This window comes from Triticum urartu, chromosome 2 (genome assembly GCF_003073215.2).
Source record: "Triticum urartu cultivar G1812 chromosome 2, Tu2.1, whole genome shotgun sequence".
Taxonomy (NCBI): Eukaryota; Viridiplantae; Streptophyta; class Magnoliopsida; order Poales; family Poaceae; genus Triticum; species Triticum urartu.
The window spans coordinates 469,651,396-469,667,443 of record NC_053023.1 but is presented as its reverse complement, the minus strand read 5'-3'; the positions used below and the strand labels follow the sequence as shown (position 1 = coordinate 469,667,443).

Genomic DNA, 16,048 nt, shown 5'->3' with positions numbered 1-16,048 from the left:
ACTGCGAACTGAGTAGTGCCGTTCAACATTGGCAGTTATCCTCAAGTCAGAGTCAGTGATTGGTAATCTCTTTTTGTTGACAGAGTGCACTCTAGCACTTGCTAGGCGCAGAGGACGGAAACAGCGGAACCTTTTCTTTACACATGCCAAGAGAGGATGACGATGAAGTGTCCGACCCTGATAAGCAGCGGAGCCATGGCTCCTCGCAGCCGAGAAACTTTTATGCAGCGAACCAATTCAGGCATGACATCTGGGTCACACCCAAAAAACAACCAACAACCCTCTCTGTTACTTACGTACGTCAAAAACTCAAAATAAGCTGCCAAGTTACCACTTATCACGCCGCTGTAGAAAAAGAGGAAGGAAACAAAAGAGAGGAACGGCACCAAAACAATGGATTCGGCATCAATTATTGCACGGGACGACGCAGCTGGTAGATCCCGGAGAAGAAAAACGGAAAGTCTTTGGCGGCCGAAGACCGGCTGGCTGGCGGGCTGGCGGGCTAGGATGCAAATGCATTTCTTGCTCTTCTCCCTCCGTTCAAAATAAGCTGCTGCCCAATAATTCGCAGCACACTGCACATAATTCACAGTTCTTTATGGTTTCCGCGGAAACCTCGAGTCCAAACTCCGAGCCACCCCTCCTCCTCCTCGTTTTGGCTCCCACTGCGCTGCATGCCCCGCCGATCCCTCTATTTAAACAAAGGCCTCCTCGCCTTCTCTCTGACTCCTCATCCATCCCAGCCCCAGCCCAGTGCGAGCTGAGCTGAGCTTCTGCAGACCTTCTCCTGCCTGCTGTACTTCCTCCTCAGGCTTCGTACCGCCTGCCCCTCTTCAGCCGGCCGACCGAACGTACCTCGCCGCCGGCCGTCCACGCGTCGCCTCAGCAAGGTAGGCGCTCAGTTACTCGCCATCCCCACCTCCAATGGCCTGTTTCTCTTACGCAAGGAGCACGCACGCATCATCTGTTCTTTTTTCCAACAAAGGAGGGAGAGCTTCGTCTCCTGTTTCATTTTATTTTATTTTGGTTTCGAACCATGTGTCTCCAGTTTCTTTGCTCTGTTCTCGAGTGTCATAACACCTATTCTCCTCAAAGTGTTTACTTATTTGATTACGCATATGGACTGAAACTACACCGCGCAAAGGAATTCTTTCCTTCCTCTCATCTCTGTAAACACTCCTAGGAAATGAACACCTTCTTACCACTCGCTAACAGAACAGAGGTTTGCTGATACAGAGTAAGTAGCAGCGTTAATTAGTTTCAGCTTAGCTGGGCGCACATGTCAGCACCACGTAGTTAATTAAGATTCGTTCCAAGAGTAACGCTTGCTAGTAGTAGTAGTAGATCAGGTGTGGACGGTGTGGAGTTTGAGGGCCTCGGAAGGTCAAGGGTGTGGCCAATGAGGCTGATTTGTGATCTGATCACCACTTAAACTAATGGGGTTCGTTATCATTTGGAAGTGAGTGAGGGCGGTGTGCATGACCCAAGAAGATCTGCGGAGAACTATAGAAAACTGGAGTACTACTAGTAGCATATACTGCCTCACGTCATGCCACGCTAGTACTAGTACTAATCTTCGTGCATGAGTTGGACTCAGGGTTGGTGTATCTCTCCCTGGTTTGAAGGTCATAATCAACACACTTTCTTTACGAAATACTCCCTCTGTTCTTTTATAAAAGAGGGAGTATGTAAGTTTTTGTACAGGAATACAAATGAATATACTATTGGTATGAGTATCCCTCTGTTCTTTTATAAAAGAGCATAATCATGCATACGCATGACATCAATAGATATTCTTGAAAACAATTTGGTGACCGGAACAAATTGGTAATTACTAATTAGCGTACACTAACTCTTCTTCAATAGTACTTCAACCCTGAGTTGAACTCATGCAGAGTAGCAAATTTATTGTTATTGTAGTAAACAAAGTAATTTGCTTCAATTGTTATTGTAGTAAAAAACAGAGTAAATGAGGTCACTTATGCTTCAATCATATGGAGGTTTTTCGATAAGGTATGCGACTGACATGAGAAACCTGCTGATTCTTGATCGGTGCAATCCAAGAAAAAATCTTGAAAGGAAATGTTTACATACACAGGATAGCATATCAGTAGAGAGTAATCCAACAATTACAGACTAATGGTACTAGTACGTACTCCAGTACACAATCGCAAGGCAGGCTTACTAAAAATTGAAAGCAACAATTTTGACTAGAATATGGAAACATGCATCGCACCGCTGGTTACATTTATAGTACTAGGGGTTTATTAGGGGCCTGCACTTGCTACCCAATGAACCTTGAGTCTTGCTTAGGAACAAAGGAATGATTCTTTTGGTTAGTTTCAATGCTCCCACGCCGGTTTTAAGCCAGCCTTTTATTCTTGGAAATGTAAAAAAGTTATACTTACTTGGTTTTCACACCACTGTCATCTCAAAGTCTTGGAGCCATTGATGCAGGCCATATAAGCCCCGCTGGAGAGCTCAAGGAGGCCTCCAAGGCATTCGGAAGCGTGCAGCTTGAACATCAGCAACAGCGGGTGACCGACCAGAAATGTCGCTCCAGGTCGAGGACCCGCGGAGCACGGAGACGCCGGCGCCGCTCAAGCGCCACGACTCGCTGTTCGGCGACGCAGAGAAGGTCTCCGACTCGAAGCACCATGGGTCTCAGGTACGTTCCTTCCCTTGGCGACCATGTAATTTTGCAGCAATGTTCTATGTGAGAGACAGAGCAAACTGACTGACTCTGGTTTACTTTGCTCCTGGTGATGGATGCAGGTGAGCTGGATGCGGACGCTGAGCCTGGCTTTCCAGAGCGTGGGCATCATCTACGGCGACATCGGGACGTCGCCGCTCTACGTCTACTCCAGCACCTTCCCGGACGGCATCAAGGACAGGGATGATCTCCTGGGCGTCCTCTCGCTCATCCTCTACACTCTCATCATCATACCCATGCTCAAGTACGTCTTCATCGTGCTCTACGCCAACGACAACGGAGATGGTAATTAAGCTCGCTCATTCTCTGAAACCTCGGCCTGCTGTCATACCAGTTTTTGTACAGTACAGTAGAATGAAGTAACAAGAAACTCTGGTGTTGTAGGTGGCACGTTTGCGCTTTACTCGCTGATATCACGGTACGCGAAGATCAGGCTGATCCCGGACCAGCAGGCGGAGGATGCGGCGGTGTCCAATTACCACATAGAAGCGCCAAACTCGCAGCTCAAGAGGGCGCAATGGTTGAAGCAGAAGCTCGAGTCCAGCAAGGCGGCCAAGATTGTGCTCTTCACCCTCACCATCCTCGGCACGTCAATGGTGATAGGCGATGGAACCTTGACCCCAGCAATCTCTGGTAAATGAAGAGCCAAGAGTTTCATTTGTGCTGTCTGTAAAAAACAGTACTGTACTGATGTTTTGTTCATGGATGTGCTGTGCTGCAGTGCTCTCTGCGGTGAGTGGGATCAGAGAAAAGGCGCCAAGCTTGACTCAGAGTATGTGAAGAAGGATTAGTACTAACAACTTTGATTGTTTCTTTTACCCGGCCTGTGTCCATGAGTCCATCACATCTAACATATATTTGTTCTTTGTGCAGCACAAGTGGTCCTCATCTCAGTGGCCATTCTGTTCATGCTCTTCTCGGTGCAGCGCTTCGGGACCGACAAGGTCGGGTACACCTTTGCGCCGGTCATCTCAGTGTGGTTCCTTCTGATTGCTGGCATCGGGTTGTACAACCTCGTCGTTCACGACGTCGGTGTTCTACGGGCCTTCAATCCCATGTATATAGTGCAATACTTCGTAAGGAACGGGAAGAGTGGGTGGGTGTCACTTGGTGGAATTATCTTGTGTGTCACAGGTAACCTTAATTTCTACCTGAAAATTTGAACTGACGAGCGATTGTATTGCAAACTAGTATAGCCTGCAGAACTGTAATCTGAATTAACTGACTGATTGTCATACGTAACAGGCACAGAAGGCATGTTTGCTGACCTAGGACATTTCAACATCAGGGCTGTTCAGGTAACCACTTTAACTGAAGATATAGCTTTCAGAAGTAACAATTTTTCCCTGTTGCCTCAGAGGTCAGAACAGACGGATCTTATAATGGCTTTCGTACTTACACTTGCAGCTCAGCTTCAACGGCATCCTGTTCCCGTCGGTGGCACTGTGTTATATTGGGCAGGCGGCTTACCTGAGGAAATTCCCAGACAACGTTGCAAACACCTTCTATAGATCCATCCCAGGTACAGAGTTTTTTCTAGTATATAAGACAGCAGTTTGCTGCTTCAGGGAGTAGAATATGCATGCATTTGGTAAGAGCATATAGCACAAGTAAGATCAACTCTCCACGTCTATGTGCAGCACCAATGTTCTGGCCAACCTTCATCGTCGCCATTCTTGCCGCCATCATCGCAAGCCAAGCCATGCTCTCCGGTGCATTTGCCATCCTCTCCAAGGCCCTGTCTCTCGGTTGCATGCCAAGGGTTCGAGTCATCCACACCTCGCACAAGTACGAGGGGCAGGTGTACATTCCTGAAGTGAACTTCCTCATGGGATTGGCTAGCATCGTCGTCACGGTCGCCTTCCGGACGACCACCAGCATCGGCCATGCTTACGGTAAGTAGCTAGCTAACGACGGATCGATAAGGCCTTTGTGTTTCACTGAGGTTTCATCTGATCTGACGGTCTGACCCATCTGTTGTTGGTTATGCGCAGGGATCTGCGTGGTGACCACGTTTGCGATCACCACCCATCTGATGACCGTGGTCATGCTGCTGATATGGAAGAAGCACGTCATCTTCATCATGCTCTTCTACGTCGTGTTCGGCTCCATAGAGCTGATCTACCTCTCGTCCATACTGTCAAAGTTCATCGAAGGCGGGTACCTCCCCATCTGCTTCGCGCTGGTGGTGATGAGCCTGATGGCGGCGTGGCACTACGTCCAGGTGAAGAGGTACTGGTACGAGCTGGACCACATCGTGCCCACCAGCGAGATGACGATGCTGCTGGAGAAGAACGAGGTGCGGCGGATCCCCGGGGTGGGCCTCCTGTACACGGAGCTGGTCCAGGGCATCCCCCCGGTGTTCCCCCGGCTGATCCAGAAGATACCCTCCGTGCACTCCATCTTCATGTTCATGTCCATCAAGCACCTGCCCATCTCGCGCGTCGTGCCCACGGAGCGCTTCATCTTCCGGCAGGTCGGGCCGAGGGAGCACCGGATGTTCCGCTGCGTGGCGCGGTACGGCTACAGCGACGCGCTGGAGGAGCCCAAGGAGTTCGCGGCGTTCCTCGTGGACAGGCTCAAGATGTTCATCCAGGAGGAGAGCGCGTTCGCGCTCGCGCAGGACGAAGAGGAGAGCGGCGAGGTTTCGGACGCCCAGGCGAGGCCGGGGCGGTCCACGGTGCACAGCGAGGAGGCGGTCCAAGGCCAGGCGCGGGTGAGCAGCCACTCGGCCTCGGGGAGGGTGAGCTTCCACACGAACCAGGCGGTGGAGGAGGAGAAGCAGCTGATTGACAGGGAGGTGGAGCGAGGGATGGTGTATCTGATGGGGGAGGCCAACGTCACGGCGGAGGCCAAGTCCTCCATCTTGAAGAAGGTGGTGGTGAACCATGTCTACACCTTCTTGAGGAAGAACTTGACGGAGGGGCACAAGGTGCTGGCCATTCCCAAAGACCAGCTGCTCAAAGTCGGGATCACATACGAGATATAGTGATCGATGGATCGATCGAGTTCGCCCCGAGTATGTGAGGTGGTGATTCTGGTGCAGCATGGCGTTGGTTTGGAAGGGCAACGTGCCGACGGCTGTTGATTCAATAAGGAAGCATGCATGTGCAGGCAGGTGGGGGATGGGAGGGATTTTCTTTCTTTTGGTTGCAACAAGGTTTTCATTTTCCACTTTCTCTGTATGCACATCTAAAGGTGTTAAAATGTAAGGGTGATATTGCAACTAAAGTTTGAATGTGTTGAATGTATCCTCCCAGGCATAAGCAAGGTTCATGTCTTTTTTTCCCCACCACCAAGAGGCCCGGTCAACTTGTTTTACATTACCGCTGTTATTATTTACTAGTGTTTTCGTTTGGAGCATACATATCTTAGCAAAATGTATCAAAATCATACTGGTATAGGACATGGTTTAAGACAGCATGATGTTGCGATGCTACTGCATTTTTTTCTGATCCTGTGAATTTAGAATCCATTGAATGATTCGAATCAGAGCGGCAGCCCTTAAGTTGCTAGTGTTAAGAAGTAGTAGTATTGGTCTAGGAGTCCTTATTAGTCTATGTTTAGTTTCCTTGCACCTCAAGTCATGTGTAATATATATATGCCTCTTGGGCCTTCAATAAAGATAAGTTGCTTTCCTAACATGGTATTAGAGCCTAGGTTTAGGTCTCCGGACGCCGCAACTCGTCCTTGCGATCCACTATTTTTTTTCTCGATCGATCTGTTTTTCTCTGGATCGGTCTCGTCTTCCATGGCACCACCAGCCCCGCGATCCGCCTGGCGCCTTGACTGCTCGCCCAGCTGCTTCGGCGTGGGCACCTCGTGGGCCGCTACCTGCCCCTGGATCGATGGCGGCTGCCTCAGATCGAGACCATCGCCTCCTGTGCGCTCGGCTGGAAGCACCTCCAGGCTCCAGGAAGGCTCCGCTCCACGTGCAGGCCCGCCCGTACAGCTCCAGCAGCCTGCGTGTTGCTCTCCTGCAGCTGCAGGCTTCTGTCCGCACACGTTTGCCTGCAGCTGGATCTCATCTTGGCCAACGCTGCTGCTTCCTGTCAACCGCGTGTGCCCCTGCTGGCTGGCTGCTGCTCTGCTCCCGCACGTCCATCTGCGTGCTGCTGTTGTTCCGCTGCCCTTTGCTGCTCTACTCAGCTGATGCGTTCTGCTAGCCTACTTGCTAGTTGATGCGTTCCTACTAGCCTATTTGCTAGCTGCCGCTGCTGATCTTTTAGTCATTGCATTAGTTTGGCATGTGCTTTTTCTATATTTTTCGCTGTGTCCACCAAATTCGTTGATATTTTGTGTTTTCTCATGTCATGTGAGTCCACCATACCTATGTCTGTCAGCCTTTTTCTGGTCATTGTCCTCTCTATAGGATTTCTGTGGCCTCTCTTTGCATTGTTGATCTAAGCCCATTCCCTTGCCGCCGAGCTTCTTTCGCCGTTGGTTTTCATGGGCCATGATTCTTTAAACAATGCTTTATTCTCTCGATGGACCATCTTCTTTCGACAACCCATCTTCTCTTGATACTTCTTTTGTATCTTCTATCGGTGCGGTGTCTTCCTCTGATGTGCCATCTCTTCATTATCCCCTTTGGCGACTCGACAGGTTTTGAAGACTCTTCATGCTACGACGACACTCTCAAGACACGGATTTGGATTATCATTTTTTTTTAGTATTACACTTCTTCAAATGCAATGCTATTGCATACGCTTTGCATTTGAGGGGGGGTGTTAAGGAGTATTAGTATTGGTCTAGGAGTCCTTATTAGTCTATGTTTAGTTTCCTTGCACCTCAAGTCATGTGTAATATATATATGCCTCTTGGGCCTTCAATAAAGATAAGTTGCTTTCCTAACAGCTAGGATGTTGTTTCCGCATTCAGAGCTCCAAACTGCTGCACACACAACGAATAGTGTGCACCACCATTGCACAATGACCCATCTAGTGATGTGTTGCCGTTTGTTGCCATGCATGGACGACCTTTTCTTTTTTGAACATAGACGCTAGAAATGTCCGGTTTTAAATTAATAAAGTCATTCGGCAGCATCCACACATAGTTTAAAACATACAAACCAAATGGAAGGTAAATCATTGGGCCTCACATCCCGGCATGGTCTAGGCTGAATAAGAACAGTTTCTAGCCAACATAGCAAGAGCCAATTACTCCAAAAGACCAACTCAACATCAAACAAACTCTGGAGGGATCTATATTTGAAAAATGGCAAAAATCTGGAGATTACCTTGGCTACGGTCAATTGATAACTGTGGAAAGGAGTGGCTATTGCAGTTACTTGCGCCAAGAAGTGAGATCGAGAGGTGTATGCTTCTTCTTGTTTTCTGGAGAAGTTGGTACATACGCAATGAGGTGGTGCATCATAAACCGGCGCCGCAGATGGATGTATTGGTCCGATTCCTGCAGAGCTATCTTGTCTCACTGATGGCCATCAAGAATGATAATGGTGCTGATTCAGCGAAAGGAAAAGCATACATTACGATGGACAATAGGTTTCAACCGGTTACTCATAAGGCCAAGTTGCCTGGTTGGGAGAAACCGAAGCAAGGGTGGACAAAACTAAACACAGATGGAGCTTTTGTGTCATGCGATGACGCTGGTGCGGGCATGGTCTTGAGAGATGAGTCAGGAAAAATCATTTTCTCTGCTTGGAGGGCGTTACAATTCTGCCGAGATGCGCTGGAGGCCGAGCTTTATGCGTGCTTGGAGGGGCTGTCCTCATCGATCCAACGTACACCTTTGCCTATACAAGTTGAGCTGGATTCTTCTGTTGCTGTGGCTATGATCACATGTGGAGATACTGATCGATCGCTCTACTCGTCGTTAGTTAATGAGATTAGAGATTTATTGAACCTTCATCAAACTTGTATTACTCTTGTCGCTCGTTCACAGAATAAGACGAGTGACAAGTTAGCTTCTTTTGGTCATCTTAATAATAGGACTATGACTTGGATAGGATCAGGTCCTCCTGAAGTTCTAGAGTTAGTTGCTGAGGATTGTAATGATACCTTGATTGAGTACTACAAGGTTTGAGCTCGCAAAAAAACATCAAACAAACTCATCGCAAAAGTCTCAATCTGGCGCAACAGTTTGTCGAGTCTTCACCATAGTCGCCTTGATCTGCTCCATGATCCCGTCCATGCGGTCCGCATCACGCGTATTCCCCAATGGCGCCCAAGTCTGTAAGAAGATGTGGCATTTGTAGGCGCCACCACCATTTGGTGAGCAAGGCTACATTCATGAGCTTGGAGTTAGTAATCCCCAGGCCTCCGAATTTTTTGGGTCTACACACTGCAGCCCACTTCACCAAGTGGTATTTGCGTTTGATACCGGTTCCTTCCCAAAAGAACTGTGAACGCGAGGTGTCAAGTTTAGCGTGTACCCCATCCGCGAGAAGGAACATACCCATTGTGAAGAGGGGGAGAGAGGATAGGCTCGAATTGGTAAGAATCAACCTAGCCGCCGAAGACATGAACCTACCTCTCCAAGGGCTCACGCGGTTGGCCACTTTGCCATATAGTGGCAGCCATTCGACAATGGATAGTTTCTGATAAGAGATCGGGAGGCCAAGGTATTTAATTGGAAAGCCCTCAAGCTTGCAATGTAGGAGGTTGGCAACCCGTATGCTTTCATGATCATCCATCCCGATGGTGATCACAATGCTCTTAAGGAAATTGATCTTCAGCCCCGACAAGATCTCAAAGGCGAGGAGCAGGAGCTTATTCGAGGAGATACTAAGATCATCGGGTTCGAAAAGCAACATCGTATCGTCCGCATATTGTAGGTGTGTAACCCCGCCCAGGATGAGGCGGGGCACGAGCCCATGGATGGGCCCAGCTGTTCGCGCTTTGTTGATCATGGTCGCAAGGGCGTCTGCAACAAAGTTGAAAATAAGCGGCGAACTCGGGTCTCCCTGGCGGAGGCCGCGTTTGTTGCGGAAGAATTTTCCCATTGTACCATTGATGGTCACCGCCGTATGCCCACTACATACGAGATGCATGATGCGGCGCACAAAACCCGCCTCAAACCCTTTCTGAGAAGGACTTCCCACACGAAATCCTAGTTCACGCGGTCGTAAGTTTTTTTGAAATCTAGCTTCAGGAGCACGCCCTGTGCTTTGGTGTGTTCATGCATAATTTCCAGTAACGCAACTGGTCCCTCGAGAATGTTACGGTGTTTAAGGAAACCGGTCTGGCTTTTGCTAATAACACGTTGCGTAATCGGGGCCAAACGTGATTGGATGACTTTATTGGACTATGGTGCGATAATCGTGTGCAGAGTGTGGTGTGCATAGCCGTGCTCGTCATAGATACTCCTGGTTGGCTTTTCTATAGGTGTACATAAATACTACTCCATCCGTCCCATAATATAAAACGTTTTTGGACACGACAGCTGTGTCAAAAGGCGTCTTACATTTTGGGACGGAGGGAGTACTTTTAATCTATCAATGCATCCAGATGTAAGCTAGATTTTTATTAAGATATGCCAATCGGCATAGTATGTTTGCATGCGCAAAAGTGAGAAATGAATAGTGGATGACATAAGCAATTACCTCAGTATTACAACAGATAAAATAAAATAAATGTCAATACCAGCTTACATAGTAGGATGCGGCTGCAATGCTTTCACTAAAAATACAGCAATGAGTAAACTAACGTTTTGTTCGTATGGGGGCATCTAAGCTGTTCATACGATGTACAATGAGTGGAAATGAACAAAATTTTCTCTTTGCCCTCTTAGAGGATCTCCAATAGAAGATGCAAATTTGGAGGTGTAAAAATTTTCATCTTCAAAAAAGAGGCAATTCCAACAGATGATGTATATTGGAGATGTAAACGTCCAACTCCAATAGATAATCTAAATGAATATGTAAAACTAGTCCGCATGAGTGCCGGCGGTTGAGCGCCGAGAGCCGGGAGGAGCGGCGGCAGCAGGTGCGCCGGCGGCCGAGCGATGAGAGTCGGGAGGTCGAATGCGGCGGCGGGAGCTCGAACGGCCGGCGACGCGGCTGTGAATTGACCGGCGGATTGGTCGTGGCGAGGCAGCGGTGAGACGGCCGTGCGGGGCGAGAAGGTTGATTTCGACGACGGAAAAGCGGCGGCGGAGGCGGCATGTCGGCACCTGCGTGGCTCGAATCCGACGACGGCGGGGCTGCGGGGGAGCTCAAATCATGCGATGGCGTGGCGGCAATTCGGTGGGGGAGAAGCGGCCAATTCGGCCAATTTGAAGGCGGGCGGCGGGAAGAACAAAGAAACCGGTGGCTGGGGCGGTGGAGCAGCCGGATCTGGCAGCGAGGCGGCAGTGGAAGTGCGGCAAGACAAACCCAAATCGGCGGCAGCAGTGGCGCGACGGGCGGCGGGGATAGTCGCGGGGTTGCGGCAAGGTCGGGGATGGACGGAGGTGCGGCGGCGACAAAGTTTCCGGCCAAAAATCACCACCGGCGAAGGCGGGCAGCCGTTGGGCGGGTGGGCGGAACGAAACTAAATGTGGTTGGTGTGTGGCCGTCAGTTTTACATCTCCTGGAGGCGAAGATGCAAATTTGCACCGCGAGTTGTTGTGTTTACATGTTCTGGAGGTGGAGATGTAATTTTTTTTGCATCTACACCATCTATTGAAGAGGTGTTTTGGGCCCTAGATATGCAAAGGGTAGTTATTTTTACATCGACATCTTCTATTGGAGATGCTCTTATTGGTCAATAAGAACTCTAGTCTTACTACCTCCGGCCGGGTTTAAAAGGCCCCTTAGCCTCGATCTCCCATCCGTAATTTTAAGGCCGGTAGTAATTGCGGCGTTGCTTTTTGCTGCTTGTGAGTTGCGTTGAGATTTCCCCGAACAGGAGAGGATTGTGTAGTACAGTAGGGATACTTATTTCCCTCAGTTAAGAACCAAGGTTATCAATCTAGTAGGAGAACCACACAATACCTCGTGAACAACACCTACACACAAAATAACAAATTCTTGCACCCAATGCAAACAAAGGGTTATCAATCCTTTGGCGGTTAATTGTAAGGATCAAATCTCATAGTGATAGATAGATAAACAAAAACATGAAATAAAATAAAGATAAATAAATTGCAGCAAGGCATTTTTGGATTTTAATATATGATAAAGATAGACCCGGGGGCCATATTTCATTAGAGACTTCTCTCTCAAACAAAAAGCATACGGTGGGTAAACAAATTACTGTTGGGCAATTGATAGAAAAGTGCATAGTTATGACGATATCCAAGGCAATGGTCATGTATATAGGAGGAAGGTATCTGATGAATCCCTAGCCCCCTCCCCGCCGGTGGCCTCTCCAGCCCCGGCGTCCACGCACACAACCCCGGCAACCTTTCCACGCACTCCTCACACCCCACCGCCAATGATCACCAGCACAATTCATCATCATGGCGCATGTAGATCTGAACTTCCACGGAGGACAAAACTTTGCTGCCGTAGATTGGAGGAAATGGGGGGTGCCTATCAACTTTGAGGATGGCAAAGAGATGGAGGAATTCATCCTAGTTGCGGAGTTCACAAGATCCCAAATCAGACTTACCGAAGAATCAGTAAGCACTATTCTTCTATCTTTTTTCGGTGGTCGTGCTTCTCTTTTCAAAGTCCAGCTACTTCAAAAGTGGTCTTTTAAATTCTCGGTATCATCAAAAGAAGTGGGTTTCACAATTATCAAGGGTGGGAACATCTATCTCCCTCTTCTCAATGTCACTTTCTTACTCTGGGGTAATGGAGGACCAAACTCTTCTTGGGAGCTTGATCAATACCTTCAGGAGAAAGAGGATGAATGGACACATATCTTCATACGTCATCCTAGCAAATCCTATCTCCAAGCTCATAGATCTCGTGCAATTTTCAATTATCAATGCAATCCCGAACACAGATCATCCCAAAATCACCATGATCTCACCATCACCGGGAGCAACTCTTCAATCGGGCATTAATGCCCATAATGCTTCAGTTACTAACCGGAGGGCGGGATTTCCTCGATTTCAAACAGGCCCACAAGGATCCTTCTGTGTGCGCTGTCTCCTCACGGGCCATAACAAGCCCAATTGCACAAATCATATCAAATGTAGATAATGCAACATATGGGGCCACATCGCACGAGACTGCTTCTCTCTAGTTCAAATTTGAATTATGCACATAAAATGCCTAAAAAACCTAGTTAATGTATAAAAAAGGCCAAACGAACCCCAAAAAATTCATTCCCATTTCTTCCATGGGACCTAAGCATGCACTGAAGGACACATATTTGATTTTTCAACCAATTTATATGCACCGGAGCATGTGCATGTAGTTTCATTTTGAATTGCACACCTGAAATGGCTAGAAAACCATTTTAATGTATGAAATGTCCAAACGAATCCTGAATAATTTCAATTCTTTTACGACACATATATAGTTGCATGTTCACTGCAGATAAATGGTCTAGCAATTCAAACAACGTCCATTGCCGCTGTGACCCCATTTTGTAATTCAAATCAAGTAGATTCCACACAATTTATTCTCACCAACCGTGTGAGATGTAGTACAAAATATCTTGGAGCACCGTCAGTGTATAGTACGCCTATGGCTTACGCGAGAAGGTGCATCGGCTACAGTCCACAGCTAGCGTGTCAAGCACACTAGCTCGCTCCCCCAAAACTCCCGCCTATGCATCCCCCACAATCTCGAAAATATCTACCGCCTAGAAGGTTTTAATGTTTGATAGCACACGATTAATATGTGCGGACTGTGTGCGATGTATGTTACTCTCGCTCTGCTTCAGTCCCTTGATTCAAATTTTCAGTAGCCCCGGCATTTTACTCCCGCCTCTGCATCCCTCGCAATCTCAAAAATATCTGCTCGCCCTTGATCCAAATTTTCAGTATCCCTGCCTTGTTACTCTTGTCTAGTAAAATTTTCAGTTGCCTCAGTATTTCCTCAAACACAACCTCCGCTCACACAGACACACACAACCCTCGAAACCATTGGTAGGTCGCCGCCATCGCTGGCGCTTCCATCCTCAACCTCTGCATGTGTGCCGGGGAGCTCGAGTAGCCAATGGCCAAAAAGAAGTTTATCGCGGCCTTTTCGCCCGACGCTGGCGAGGTGGCCGCCGAGGTGTCCCTGTCGTCCTCTGCGGACCCGATCCGCCGTCGCCGGTCCCCCGATCCGCCCGCCGCCATGCCCCTACGCCGTTTTGAGTACTTCCCCATCCTCCCCCAGACCCGGCAGCCGACGAAGTCCTACCTCGGGGTCCGGCAGCGGTGGTGGGGGACGTGGGTCGCCGAGATTACAGATCGAGAGACCCACACCCGCCGGTGGCTCGGTAGCTTCCACACGGTCGAGCTTGCGGCCATGGAGTACGATCGCTGGCAGGTCTGCTACCACGGCATGGCGGCTAGGCTCAATTTCCCCTTCGGCACATGTCCGGTCCACCTCGCTCCGCCGGAGCTAGGGGTGGTGAGCATGGCTATGGCACAGGAGGACCGCGAGGCGTGGGAGCGTCTCGAGGCCGAGGCCGCCGACGAGGCCTACATGCAAGAGCTCCGCCAGCAGCACCCGGAGCTCGTGGAGGCGGAGCGGGCGATCTTTGCCTGCGCGGAGGGCGGGGAGGTTATCGCGCTCTCCTCCGATGACGAGGTCGAAGGCGACAAGGACGGTGGCGCGGAGGGCGGCAAGGTTATCGCGCTTGCTTCCGATGATGAGGTCGAAGGCGGCGAGGACGACGGCACGGAGGGCAACGAGGTTATCGCGCTCTCCTCTGATGATGAGGTCGAAGGCGGCAGCGACGACGGCGTGGAGGGCATCGAGGTGGGCCCCGAGGACAAGGAGATCGACGTCGACGAGTGGAGGAGTGCCTTCCTCAATGACCCCGACGACGGTACTGGCCCGGACCCGGCTCGTGGCACACCGTACATGACGAGGAAGGATTGGCTCGACCTCTACTTCGACCGAGAGTAGTTTAGCTTAGTTTAAATTTATTTTTTATGTTCGGTTATGAATAACTATCTATGTTTATGTTTGAATGCATGCTACTTTCGGTTGAACCTGATTTGAACTTGATCAAATTGAAGTTTACAACCTTAAGTTTAGGGGATCGACTAGAAAAGGCCAAAAATTGTTGGAGTATATATATATATCCACTAAGGGTTTTAGTCCTTTAACTTTTTAAGGATCTCCTAGAGATGTCCTTATGACTTGTTTATTTCAGTTCTTCACAATGTGATGCTCTATATGTGCAACTATTTGCCGTGCAGTTCAATTTCATTAATAACAGTTTCAACAATACCACTATGAATTACGATATTTGGTTGATGTTAAGTATGTTGCAGTTAACATGCCTTTTCGTTTTTCAATTGTTGTTTAGCAACATGCATTGTACTGAATGACTAAATATGCAATCCCAGGCTACATAGCAACAAGGAAGAGTGTTACCTTAATGTTCTGATGATGTCTAGATATACATGTAATAAAATCTTATATAATGGGATGGATGGAGTGTTGTACTAAATCATTTTTCAATTGTTGTTTAGCTTCTAATATTAACTTGGTGCTTTTAGGTACATATATCATTGCCAAAGATCCACACTTTGACCCTTTCTGTGTATGGGGCAATGAGATATTCATGAACCAACATCAAGTGAGGAAACTGATAAAGATTGTTACTAAAATGGTCAAAAGATGGCAATCGAACTATTTGTTTACACTTTATGCAAGACAACAGTCAATTGCAGGATGGTAAGTAAGAACCCTGTAGCCTTCTTTTTACTGCCCGTAATGAGTTGTGTTAGATGACAATATCTGAATCTTTTTTCTTTTGCAGTGGATCCTGAAGCAATTTACTCAAGATTACCTCTCAACTACCTGATTGGCGGCCGGCCATCACAAGGGGTTGGACTAGAGTCCTGCATGCCTTCTACATCCAGGAGAGCACAATAGGGCCATTCCGCTTCACCTTGTTCAGCAACTGGAATGTCTGTCGCCTCTTTCTTTACCATTTGTAATAGTACAAGTATAGAACCCTGGTACATCATTCTTTATTTGGTGCTTCTGTAATTCTTAAACATATGTATCTGTGAATCGAATAATGCATTGGTTGTTTAAACCTGATGGATATGAATAAAGCTATAGCCTACTTTCAAGTTTAAATTAGGTACAATTTTAAATAGCAGCAGTTAAATTAGGGCGAAATTACGTTGTGCGGGTCATTACGGCACACACGGTTGGTAAAACACAAACATTTGCGATATACACCATAATCCAAGACGGTTCACAGAGAGGAAACGTGTGCAAGCATGCACATAGTTGCCATTTGCAAAGCGTGTGTGATGTCAGAC

The 16,048-nt window shown here is 48.2% G+C and overlaps 1 protein-coding gene across 1 annotated transcript; it reads left to right on the top strand.

Moving 5' to 3' along the window:
• Nucleotides 1-617: 617 nt before the first annotated feature.
• LOC125537959 (potassium transporter 1-like) lies at nt 618-6,008 on the top strand. Its single transcript, XM_048701278.1, has 10 exons — nt 618-890; nt 2,458-2,668; nt 2,776-2,998; nt 3,098-3,346; nt 3,435-3,485; nt 3,587-3,847; nt 3,959-4,011; nt 4,121-4,235; nt 4,354-4,608; nt 4,708-6,008. The coding sequence occupies exons 2-10, from the start codon at nt 2,552-2,554 to the stop codon at nt 5,700-5,702; spliced, it is 2,319 nt and encodes a 772-aa protein (XP_048557235.1). The 5' UTR covers nt 618-890; nt 2,458-2,551; the 3' UTR covers nt 5,703-6,008.
• The last annotated feature ends 10,040 nt before the right edge of the window (nt 6,009-16,048 follow it).